The following is a 12,900-nucleotide window of genomic DNA, read 5'->3' as shown; positions in this document are numbered from 1 at the left end:
GCAACAGCCGGTACCGGGCTGCGCACCAGCCGCCACTCCGCGCTCTCCTCACTGTCTCCCTCTAGCTCCCACCGCTATTTAAGCAGCCGCAACCTCCGGCGGCCACGCCACATGGGCTGACAGTTTACTCCTTGGCGCAGTCCAATGAGAGCCGGGGCAGGGCCACCCGGAGCCGGCCCTGGGGTGATGCCAACCCCCTGCCCGCTGGAGCAGCTCCGCGAGAGGAGGGGACACGCACCCGGTGCTCGAGCCGGGGCGGACCCGGGCGCGCTCCCGCGGCACAGCGCCAGGTCCAGCGCCCCGCCCCCGAACCAGAGGCTGTGAGAGGCCGGGCCCGGCGGGCGGTGCCTTGCTTCGCTCCGGCCCGTAGCGGCCGCCGCCGGATCCCTCGTCACGGCCCCCGTGGCCGCCTCCTGCTGCGTGGGAACATCGTTAGAGAACTGATGCGATACCGCCGGCACCGCGGCCCAGCGAGGCGCGCGTACGTTGCCCGAGGTGCGCGAGCCGATCAGTACCCACGCGGACCCGCGCTGCACAAAGGAAGGGGCTCTCCCCACGGACGCTCAGTCACGGGCTGGTGCCCAATCCGGAGGTGGGGGCGTGTGGACGGGGGACGCCGGCTGGCCAATCGCGAGGCCCGTGTGGGTGTTGCTAAGCGATAAGGCGATGTGGTGAGCTCTGAGAGGCGGCTGCTGGGCTGCCGGCGAGCGAGCAGCACCCGCACGGCGTGCGGTCGTTCACCCCGGCGGAGCGCGGCGTAGGGGTTACCACAGGGCAGGCGAACACGCCGGCCGTGGACGCCTCGCCCCGTGCCCGGGCCCGCCGCTCCGGCGTGATTGGCGGCAGGGGCGGGGGCCGCGCGGGCTCCCTGCCACGGCGCGGAGGCCTGCATCTGCCCTTTCCTCTCTCTCCAGAGAGAAAGGGAAAGAGCACCATATAGGCTAGAGGTACCTCTTGCCTGTTCCCTCTGTAGCATGTACTACTTACATTTCAGCAAAACGAAGCAAGAAATTTATGCAAAACTTCGTTTTAAAGCTTTGTGTGTGTTACAGGACAGGACAGTTATCCCTCCTGTCTTTGTGCTAGTAAATTTAGGCCCAAGTGCCAGGATGCAGGGCATGTTTACATTTTGGCAGATGGGGTTTGAATAGAACTGCTGCCTTTATGCCTGTAAGCTAAATACCACTAACACCAACCAGCACTGCATCTTTGCTCTTCATTTCACATTTTGAGAGCTCTGTGCACAGCTGGGTTTTTTTTTTTTTTTAGAGGCTTGCTTTCTTCTGCAGTTGAGTGGCATTCCCAGTACTATCTCATCACTATTTTCTTTCCCACTTCCTTTTTAACAATTAATATCCTTTTTTTTTGAACATTTTGTTCATAAAAGGTGAATTTTCCCCCTGTGTTTAAAAAATAGAAAATCAACCTAGCCACTCCATACAAGATCCAAGCAACACATTTAGGTAAATCATTATTATGTGTGTTTTGTTAACCTTCAGCATACTTACTGTAAAACAAATGTACAATGATTTAACTATTTTTTTCTAAAACAAAAAAAGATTGAATCAAGAGCTGCCTTCATCTCTTACCGACGGCTGCCTTAAGGAAATGTGTTTCTCAGGGAAACTGAATAAATTAAAGTTGCCTTCCTGGCAAGAAATCTGCATGACCAGACATGCCAGCTGGAACACTAAAAAGCAAAACAGCTTCCCCTTCCCCTCCAAAAAAGCCCCAAAATCTAAAGAAAAGGTACTTCTGAAGTCTGTCCCTCAGGAGTTTATATCTATGATGTAAGAAGTACAAAGAAGCATTTTTCAAGCTCAAACACTCCGTACACAAATATTATGAAGATTATGATAGTACTGCACCTTTTCTAATCAGTTGATGCTGCTTTTAATGAAACAACTATAAACACACAGAATCTAATTGCACTACGCATCTCAACAGTTTACTAAAAACATAGAAACAGAAATAAAAATACAAGATAATCTGCAGTTAATATCAGCTTTGGTTTTTACAGATTGTGCTCCTGAAATACCCAATGAGAGCTGTAACTGTGCTGTGATCTCAGCCAAAATTCCTGTGCTTGTTAGAAACTACTATGCTTTGAGTTGCAGAAAGAGCTCATTCAGGGCCTGGTTCAAGGGAATGCATCATGTTGTTCTGGCTCATGAACAATGTCAAATGTTGAATGCAGTGATGGGACTTTCAGTAATAAAATGATTTAGAAAGAAGTTCGCAAGATCTCTCAGGCCTAATATTTATATGATAACATCCCAGTAAAATTTAATTGCAGATTTAAACATCTAATTATAATCCTATACGATCTTTATACTGAAGCAAAAGATTTTTAACAGGAAGTAGAAAAATTATTTTTCAGGTTATTCTCAAAACTAGCACTACCACATTGTTGGATGCTACGGTGACCAGCTGCTTGCAACTACTACCAGGGAAGGAATTATAAAAAGAAAAAGAAAAGTGCTGCAGAAAAGTGCAGGTGGGTGAGTAGCTCTCTTCCTTTCTTCTCTGTAGAACTACTCAGTTACTCAGCAGCAACAGAAAAACAGTTCACTGATGAGACTTGTTGTAAAGTTCAATACCGAAATATCTCACAACAGCACACCATTGTTAAAATTTGTTTAGAAGTCCCAACATGGTTCATAATTACATAAGTATCCCTCATTCCATCACAACACACTCAAATTTTCTTTGAGGTAGGGCCTTGACCTGTGCCCTAGAGAGTATGTTTAGCTCACATGAGTGGGCGTAGCAGAGGTGAGCATGTCAAGTGACACAAAGAATAGTTTCATCTGTTTCAAGACTTAATTATTACTGTACTTCCAAAATTCTAAAATAATGTATTCATTACTGCTTTCAATTTTGTAAAGCTCTTGTTAAAATCAGTATTTCCAGTGTGATGGTAGAATTTTGATTTTATACTCTTTCATGTTTTCATGAAAGAAACAGCATGGAAACAACTATAGAAGAAGCAATACAAATTCAGGTGTAATCTTTTCAATCCTCTTTCTTTTAAGTAGAAAGATAACTGCATAGTATTAACGGTTGCATTGTTAATTATAAGAAAACAAGAAGGTTGGGGCATCCCACTTCTAAGCTTGAAACACATCAACAGTTTCTCAACAAATATTTGCTAAAGAACTGCTAGCTTTGCCTAGAGGCAAAAGGATTTACATATGTATTAACTGGGCATTTCTAAATCCATGATGCAAGCAATATTTAACATATATAATTAAAATAAATCAGTTTTAATAGTGAGCATGATAAGATTATCATGTATGCAGATTAATCCTTGATTTCAGCTTGCAGCATGAAACAGGGTATTTGTTCTCTCTTTTGGCTTCAGACATCCCAACTTTACATACAAAAATGAATTCCAGAGTCAATAACTAAATCCTATTTATGGGTTTAAAAATGAATACCAAGTGTGGACATGAAATTTGCTGCCAAAAAAAAAAAGTCATTCTTTAATGTTGTAGTTGCGGATTTTTGCCATGTTGAAAGAGATTTTTGGCTTTATGGGATGAGCACAAGACAAATTTCTGGACTTTACTTTCTGTTGAACTTCCAGCTTGGCTCCTGTGACTGTCAAATACGTAGGTGGCATTTCAGCTTTATCCTTGGCTTTGATGTTTTGCTGAAATTCTTCAGGCATTTTGGTTGCATATATAACTTGAAACTCCACTCCTAAAAAAAAAAAAAAAAATCTAGTATTTATGCTTGTATTTAATCATTCTTTAATCATAAGACTGGATAATATTCAGTTTATGTTTTTCCTCTAACTATGCTGTCTTTGTAATATTATATTATAAAAACCTTATTTTGGGCAACTGAACCTTTTTGCCATAGTAAACACAAAGGCATAGAATTGTGCATTGATGCCTGTGAAGGTGATAGTAAATATACAATTCAATCCTTGCTTCATCTGTACCCCTTCATCCACAGTTAGCATCAGAGTGCTTAATAAAGGGGGAAGGAAGAGGAAAGAAGGTCTGGAAAACTTGTAATGGCCATTCAGTTCAAGCACCATTATCTGCTCATCTGTTTTTTAAGACCATATTTTACACATTCACTCTGCCTTCTGAGAGAATATCAATCAAAGCAATACCATCACTGGATAACATGATAGAGTTAGACATGTTTATTCCCACATTGTAAAATGGTGATAAATTAGTCATTAGTTGGCTGCAGCAGTGAGATCTTCTGTTTTAAAAATTCATCAGCAGCCATGGTAGCTGCACCAAAATGATTTAAGGAAAGCATGATCCAAAGGCCTCTAAGGTAGTTCTGGGGCCTTAACTGATCTTAACTGATCTGGAGCCTTAACTGATAATCTCTGCCAAAACATCTTGCTCCCAAGGAGGTATAAGAGAGAGATGACAAATCTCTTTCATTAACAGAATCCCCTTTTCATGGAACGGTATTTTATTTGTAAGATGTAATAACTATTTAAAAAAAAAAAAAAAAAAAAAAAAGAGAGAGAGAGAAAGCTTAAGGTTCATGTCCTGAAACTTCACCCTTACCCATCTGCAGGAATGAAAGATCCAGACTTGAGAAGACGTGGGAGGAAGAGGAAGAAGCATGGCCCTCCTCGGCTTCCCCAAAGTAAAATCCAACAAACCAACAAATAAAACTAACCCAATCTCACTACTAAAATTTTCACTTAGGATGGCTTATTAACTTCCTGTTGGGCTCTTCTTTCAGTTTCCTCTAAACTCATTCCAACTGTTACCTTTAGGGTACATTATCTACTATTGGCATGTGTGTTTCTTCCATCTTCTCTTACAGAGGAAGATGCATGCAATGGAATATTTTGTTATCTAGAATATTAGTCTATACTAGAGAAGACTGCCTGAAAAAGTAACTTCTTAGATTGGGAAGCAGGGAGATTAGTCTTAAAACTCACAGCATTTGATACTGCAGTGTCTGACATCATTCTCTGAAAACACTCTCTGCAACTAAATGAACTTTAATCTTATCACACATTTCATTAGGTAAGATAAGTGGAATTTGTCAATCATAGTATTCATTGTAAAAGAGTTGCACTAACTGTTGAGAATAGTTTTTTATCAAGGTAAGTTCTCACTGACAAAATGTGGTAGAAAGTCTGGAAAACAAACAACAATAAAGCCACATGCTTCTGTAGCATCACTCACAATTGAAATCAAAACTATTCTTGAATTATGGAATAAATGAATGGAGGTTTTATAGCTCTGTTCTAAACATGACACTGACTGTACACTTTTCAACATCATTCTCCTGTTCAGACTTAGTCTGAACCAGTTGTTCACCCATGTATGTGAAACCTCTGCAGTGGGTTATCTTGATAGCATTTGTTATTACAGGTGGTAAAGGCTCAGTGGAACCTTGGTCACTGTTATGCTATTGAAATGAGATCAAGCTGTTCAGCTTGCCACCTAGTGGTTACCTACGAATGCTTAAGAAATAAAAGAAAAATTAATGCTGAGGCCATGAAGACCTTTGCGTGCCTTTTCTTTCCAGGAGAAAGGATTTCAGTCATTACAGTGCATTACCTAGACCCTGTGACATCTGTCAGATGATCAAGTAGAATATCATGACAACATAAACATTTTAGAATAGTGTAGGAGGTTGTGTCTAAAATGACATGGATGCAGTTTCAAAGATTATTTTTTTTGAACGGGAACTGGCATCAGAGTAGACTCTCATTTTTGGTTCAATTAAGAGCAGTGAATTGAGGTCCATGAATAACATGGAGGCAGTGGTGCTTATTGAGAGCCTGCTCAGTTTTGAGGGGCCTTTTGAATTTGAGCATGAGAATGACATTTTAAAAAATGAGAGGTTCTAATTTTATAGGTCCAAAGTCAAAATAACCAAGTACTAACAGGCACTCATCACAGACTTTTACTCTGAAATATTTTATTTGTCCCTTTTGACTGCAATTATAACTAATAAGAGCTATAGGTTATTTAGGTGCTTGGAACATCATCACAAGTATACAAGCATTTTCTATGGATAAAGCTTTAGATTGTGTTAATATAGGCACTTAAAACAATGAAACTGCAAACAAGCAAGACTAATCCTCTAATACTGTGCCACAGAGAAAGATAAAGAACCCACAACATTAGAAATACTATATAAAACTGAAATATCCCAAGAGAACACTGAATAAAGACCTTTGTATGTTACTATATCTGCTTGGAACTGTTCACCTATACAAAGAACCAACAAACAAAAACGCTAATTTACAAAATTATTTACTTACTTTCAAGGCAACTTTGCTAATAAGAAAGAACTAATAAGACCATAGTTAAGAGCCTAAACTGCTTTTGAAAATGTGCCTAAGATTTTAGAGTACTGAAATGCTTAACTCATCCTCTATTTGACCTCTGCTGACCACTGTCAGATTAACAGATTAATTTATTCTTTTCCTGCAACTAAAGAAACAGATATGTTGTAGGAGCGAATTTTCCCCTAATTGAAGTCTTCATTTTAAAACTTGGTCCCCAGCTGTTTACTTAGGGCTATCCGCTCTTCTAAAGGAGCACCAAGCAAATGGTTCCTTTTCAGAAGAACATTTAAGTGTATACTATGCAACTAGGAGATTAGTTAATATTTGTAAAACACTTTCAAGATGAAAAGTTTTATTTAACATGGAAGAGAAATCATCAGTCCTTCTGTGACTGGTGCCAGAACGAAGCAGATCTCTTTCTGTTTGTTAATATTTCACCAGATTCTTTCTCTGGCTAGCTTTTTACCCACATGGATTGCTCTTAGAACTGTCAGTGATGTCAAAGCTTTTGAAATTCTGTCTAGTGTAGAAACATTTAAGATAACTTTTGATCCATAAAGTGTAGAATTTCAGACCACAGGCCTTAGCATGTAACAGTAATAATGAAAAATATAGTAAAAGAAACTCCTGTATCTAAATTCAAGTAGTAAACCAGGAAAGTTACTTTTCTTCAAAGCAGTTTAGTCTCTTTCCTCTTTATGTTACAACATAAACTTAACTTTAATAACCAAAGGACCACAGTGCTGAATAGACGTGGAGGTGGGATTTCTAAGAATGTATTTTGGGACTATCCACCTTAATTGGAGCCCTAGTCTGGCATGGAAAATAGGATTTTTTCATCTACTTCAAAAGTATATTTAGTTTCCTCCAAACAAGTGACGAACTGGGACATTCTTAGTGCAGTTATAGTTTGCCTAATGCTTTTATTCGCTCTGCACTGACCCTAGTCTCTGTTGACTGAAGGAAAGACAGCTCATCAGGAGCTTTTCACATGGTAACACAATGCAGTATTCATAGTATTGGCTTTAGTCCAAAGGTGATCTTACAGACAAATTTTTATACGTGATGTTTGCTTTCTTACCTTTATTATTATTATTATTATTACAAACAGAAAAACAAGAGCAAGTAAAAAGTTTATTAAACTAATCTTGGAGAAAAGTAAATTCTCATTTTCTAAAGGTTCTGCAAAAATTCCCTCCTATCCTCTAACATTTATTTCAAGATCTAAGAAAGACTGCTTAAACCACAAGTGAATAAAGAAATCTCGAAGCCTACACGGAAGCTAAGCTTGCTGTTAGAGAACTGCAGTGTTTTTTGGAGAAAATCATACAAGTACCCTAATGAGCAACTCTCCTTTGAGAGACCATCAACCAAAGTGTCCCACCTGCTCTCAAGCTGCAGCACAGGACACAGAAAGGATATACAGAAGTCTGTTCATTACCATGTAGTGCACTTTCTGTATGCAACACAACTCTGATTTTTTAGTATCAGCCTGGCTTGCACTCGTCTACTTCAGTTGCAGGATCTTTTCCTTTCCATAATACAGTACCATGAAAATCATCCATACAAGGGAACCTGTATTCTTTCTAAATCCTTTATTTCTACTTATCCCCTTATCTACTTACCTATTACTTTATTTTAATCTACCGCATTCCTACAGAACGAACTCTGTATCAATAGGTAGAGTAAGGAGAGAAAATTAAAATATTTCTGACTTGATTGAAAGCTTCCACAAATTTGGAATTTGATAGTGGGATGAACAAAGTATATAATGGTCCATTTCAGTGACCAGATGTTAACTTTAAGTCAAAAAAAACACCCCAAGACACACTGTCACAACAAATCATGTCATATGTTGGAAATACTGGAAATACAACAAGTAGTAGGGCTTGCTTGAAGTAGCTAAGCACTTTAAGTCCCAACTGGCTGTCCTGTGTAAGAAAAAGGGCTCAAATAAGCTATTCAACAGGTTCAGAAAATAATTCTCATGCTATATCTTGTTTCACCAGAAATGCCCATAAAACATTGCTACTTGTGTGAAAGATTTGTGTAGAGCTGAACACATAAAAGAAATGCTTGAATAAGCAATCTAACTTATTTGTATTCTACATCACCATTTGTTACTGAGTTTTCAATTCAGTGCCCAACACTTCTGTTTCAAAGCCCTGCAGCCAAAGAGTCTTAATGATAGTTCTCTCCACTGTAACCATGTCTATCAACTTTGTTTGAATTAATTTTCCATAGCTCAGGCACCAAAAAACAAAAAGGAAAACAAGCCTCTGCTAAAATCAGAAGCAGAACTTGGAAGTTTTATATACTGTTCTCTGAAAACAAGGTCATAGGTTTGCAGAAAAGGAAGATTTTCATTTTATAATGTTGTTTTCTAAAATTTAGAAAAATAACTGACAATCTAGTAGAATTAAGAATACCATTTAGATTGTTTCCTGGAGAAGAGAGGTAAGCAACATGAATGAATTTTTAAAAGTTACATTCCTGCAGTGCAGTATTTCAGGGCCTACACGCAATGAGTGAAGAATTCTTCTCTCAAGTGTTTTTAGGGTGAAACTGTACACACTGAATGAATTAAAGCTGTAGTCAGGAAATGTCATCCCTTAATATTGTTTCTCTTGTTTAATGTCATCAGTAACCTCTTTTTTTGCTATTCTCTGGACACCCCAAATTCTCACAGTAAGTTTTGCAACTGTGGCTGGAAATTTCTACACATTAAGAAACTGATGTCCTTGTAAGGCTGCCAGTGGTGTTGCATCATACATATACCAGCATGAAATTGCATGACATTATCAGAAATATTTCAAAGACTTCCTTTTGCTTATCCTGTCAATATAGGCCTGACCTGAAATACTCTTCTTAGTTCAGTCCCAGCCCCACAAAAAAGCACATGAATCATGACCATCACAACCACTTTCATTGCAGTCCTACAAATCTGCCAATGCATATTAGCTTTTCCATGCAGTACACTGCCATTGTGAATAATTACACTTAAAACCCATTTTTTGACTTTGAAAGCCCATTTAGATATCAATTAGTTTTGATCTTGTGTGCTACTGAAGAAGATTCATTGCACCTATACCCTGGCTGAATAATGGAAGGTAACATAGATCGGGAGAAATCTCTGGAGATCTGTAATTCAACCTCTTCACCAGAGCAGAGTTAACTTCAAAGCTATGTGAGATTATCCAGATCTCTGCCCAGCTGAGTTCTGAGGAAGAAGATTCCATAGCTGTTCTGGACAAAATGTCACACTACTTATTCCACTCTAGTCAGAGCAATCAGGTGATCCCTAGACCCTCTCTTTTCCATGTTGAAATGCCCACTCTTCTAAACCTCATCTTTTATATCATGTGCCTCAGCCCCTTAACCATCTTAGTGACACTCAATTGGACTCACTCCAGTTTGCCAGTCTCTATCTGTCATACTAGAGGGTCTAAAACCAGACTTGGTAATCCACTTGTGGCCTCAAGTGCCAAAGAGAGGGGAATAATCACTTCCTTTATCTAGCTGGCTACATTGTTGCTTAGGCCAGTAAGCAGTTAGCATTCAGAACTGCTCAAGAATATTTGTATGATAACAAGCAACTACAAATAGAAAGCAAACCCAAAGACTATTGTATGGCTCTCATCATATTAATCCACAACTATCACCACATCTCAGAAATAGTAATTGTAATAGTAAGGCCAAACCTAAACAGCCCCTCACAAGTCCCATAGCATTCTTCCTGGTAGTGGCCAGTGATGGGACAAGGGGTAATGGCTACAAATTGAAACACAGGAAGTTTCATTTCCATATGAAGAAGAACTTCTTGAATGTTAGGGTGACAGTGCACTGGAACAGGCTGCCCAGAGAGGTTGTGGAGTCTCCTTCTTTGGAGATAATTCAAAACCTGTTAGGATAGGACTGTGTGCAACAAGCTCTATGTGACCCTGCCTATGCAGGAAAGGTTGGACTAGGTGATCTCTATAGGTCCCTTCCAACTTCAATCATTCTGTGATTCTAAGAAATAATTAATATATGTTTATCTCTTCTAATCCAAAAGAAACAAACAACTCAAGTTTACTTGGAATATTCTAGAGAAATGTGTGTCTGTAAAGACCTTCAATATAAAAGACTCTATGACCCTCCTCGCTAACAGTCCAGTAGCAGCCACTCTTACAGTTTTTCCATTATCATGGGCTAAGGGCCATTACTTTTCTTCCTATCCACTAAGATGTAAGAACAGTTTTGCCAATGAAGGATTACTTAATGAACAGAGCAACAGCTTGAGAACCAAAACACTCTTTCGAAATACAGAGCTCAAGATAATGACTAATATTAGAAAGTTCACTTACATTTTACATATGAAGAAGCTACACTTTGGAGCTACCAAAATACACTTTTGGAGCAGTGTATTCCATTACTCTCTGCAACATGTTTTGTCCTCCTATATCCCAACTAAGTAATCACTATTCCTTCAACCATTTTAAAAATAATGATTTCCGGATATCTACTCATTCTTGTTTCTCTCCTATTGGCCCACATTGTTCAAGCACAGTGCCCCCAAATGGGACTTCCAGCAGATATCTCAATAGAACTAAGTAAAATGGAAAAATTACTGTGTTTTATAAATGATACTCCTGCTAAAAGCTCCAAGTATTTTTTTTTTATGTCCCAACTTGTTGCACTGTATTTTGAAAACTTAGTGAAGTACAAACCTCAGCTCACTGCGTGACTATGACAAGTACACCATTCCCATGGTCTCGCTTTGGGCCTTTAGGTCTTAGTACATTGAGTAATATTGTGGCTAGAAAACTGCCACAAAAATTAACCAGTAAGGAAAGACCTGTCACGCACATGGCAGGACATGAACTACATAATTCTCAGAGAGACACTTGAATATCTTCTCCCAAATAAAGTAATAAAGTTTGGTCTATATCCAGATTTGACTTTTCCCCTCCCTCCCTCTCTCTCTCCCTCCCTCCCTTCCTCTTTCTTTCCTTTCTTTCTTTCCTTCCTTCCTTCCTTTCCTTCCTTCCTTCCTTTCCTTCCCCTTCCTTCCTTCCCCTTCCTTCCCCTTCCTTCCCCTTCCTTCCTTCCTTCCTTCCTTCCTTCCTTCCTTCCTTCCTTCCTCCCTCCCTCCCTCCCTCCCAGGATGGAAAGTGTTTTAAATGATCGCATTAATATCAGAGAGATATGTTGGCGTTCCTCTTAATTTCTGGATATTTCTGCTGGCAAGAGTAAGAGTACCTTAAATGGCTCATAGATCTTCAGATGGTGATTGCAGCACTATAACATTAGTAGCACTCAGAAGTTAGTGGAAGGGGGCAGGACCCACTACTGTACTTGCATGCTTCTAGAAGAGTCAAATATCATGATTACTTTGCAAAGTATGCTTACCTTGGCCAGAGTTGTTTTGAGGACTGAGAACAGAAGGACTTGATCTTGTTTCTAAAGCGTGCCAAGTATCTTGGCAGGAACTACGTGTTCTAGATGAAGAAAGCCAGACCTGCTGGGCTTGACTAGGACTCTCCCCGAGTGGCTGACTTTCAACGAGCGCTGAGGAGGTACATGCCTTTTGTTGTGCTGCCCCACAATTTTCAATAACGGAATCTAGCTGAATCTGTAAAATTCAAAGACAATCTGACAAAGATATACCCTCTTCATATCAGTGGGATCCTTGCCTTAAAAAGAAATAGAGGTCTCAGCCCCTTAGAGGTGAGCAGAAGCAGAAAGACATTACTTCTAATTTTGCATGTAAGAATATATGTCTTCCAGAAAATTAGTTTTGAGCAACTATAACTGCTCAAAACTCAGTGCTCAGTATGCAACTGAGGACAAGTCTGATGATACAATTGCACTGTAGCTCAGTGGATAGCAAATCTATTACTTCTCTTGCCTCCCTTCCGCTGTTTCCCTACCACCGCTTCATTTAAACTAGGGCAAGCATGTAGAGAATAGAGCCTTGAGAGATGCTATTGCTTTACATAATGCTGGCCAATATATGAAATATAACATTAACACAAATAACTCACAGCCTCTAAAAATACTACATTTATAGATCAGTGTGCTGCTACACTATTAAAAATAATCTAAATAATATTAAATCAAATTATGTTCTATTTGGTTCAATAGGGCTCAATCTTCCCTCCTAATAATTTCTTATTAAATCTTTTCATTAAATTTTATTGCTATTATTTTCATTGCGTTTGTTATTCAAGCTTATGTTCACAGGGATATTCTTCCCTTTCATTTTTTCCCCATGATCATATTACAGAAGAAAACACGTGGAGAAGTGTTTAAAGAAAAAGACATTAGTTAAAAAAAAAAAACCACATAATATTGTGGGTTTTCAACATGTAAAAAATAACATGAGATTTGATGAAAGGTTAACTGCTTCAGCCCTGTCAAAGGAGATTAAAATATACATTAAAAATCTTTAGCCTTGCACTAAAGAAACAAGACATGAATCCATCACAAAGTAACTGAGATTTAGTATTACCAGACAGAGGTCTTTTTATATAAACAGAAGAACATTGAACTTCAGCCTCTTACATATTCTTAGATCAACCCTAATAAGCCACACAAAAAAAAAAAAAAGAAAAAAAAAGAAAAAAAAA

The 12,900-nt window shown here is 39.1% G+C and overlaps 1 protein-coding gene and 1 long non-coding RNA gene across 2 annotated transcripts in view; one reads left to right on the top strand and one right to left on the bottom strand.

Annotated features, from left to right (window-relative positions):
• Window positions 1–2,010: 2,010 nt before the first annotated feature.
• LOC112945310 lies at window positions 2,011–5,354 on the top strand. Its single transcript, XR_003248986.1, has 2 exons — window positions 2,011–2,497; window positions 4,552–5,354. It is a non-coding gene; the product is annotated as an uncharacterized LOC112945310 (long non-coding RNA).
• Window positions 2,534–12,900, bottom strand: part of CCDC57 (coiled-coil domain containing 57) — a 19,754-nt gene continuing 9,387 nt past the window's right edge. The window contains exons 6-7 of the mRNA XM_026036869.1: window positions 11,681–11,903; window positions 2,534–3,705 (exon numbers count right to left, since the gene is read on the bottom strand). Coding sequence (XP_025892654.1) covers window positions 3,479–3,705; window positions 11,681–11,903 — 450 coding nt within the window. The 3' untranslated portion in view covers window positions 2,534–3,478. The remainder of the gene's footprint in view (window positions 3,706–11,680; window positions 11,904–12,900) is intronic.

This window comes from Nothoprocta perdicaria, unplaced genomic scaffold (assembly GCF_003342845.1).
Source record: "Nothoprocta perdicaria isolate Ctin4 unplaced genomic scaffold, notPer1 scaffold_187, whole genome shotgun sequence".
NCBI lineage: Eukaryota > Metazoa > Chordata > Aves > Tinamiformes > Tinamidae > Nothoprocta > Nothoprocta perdicaria.
Note: the sequence above shows the minus strand (reverse complement) of the source record. Positions and strands in the feature narration are given on the sequence as shown.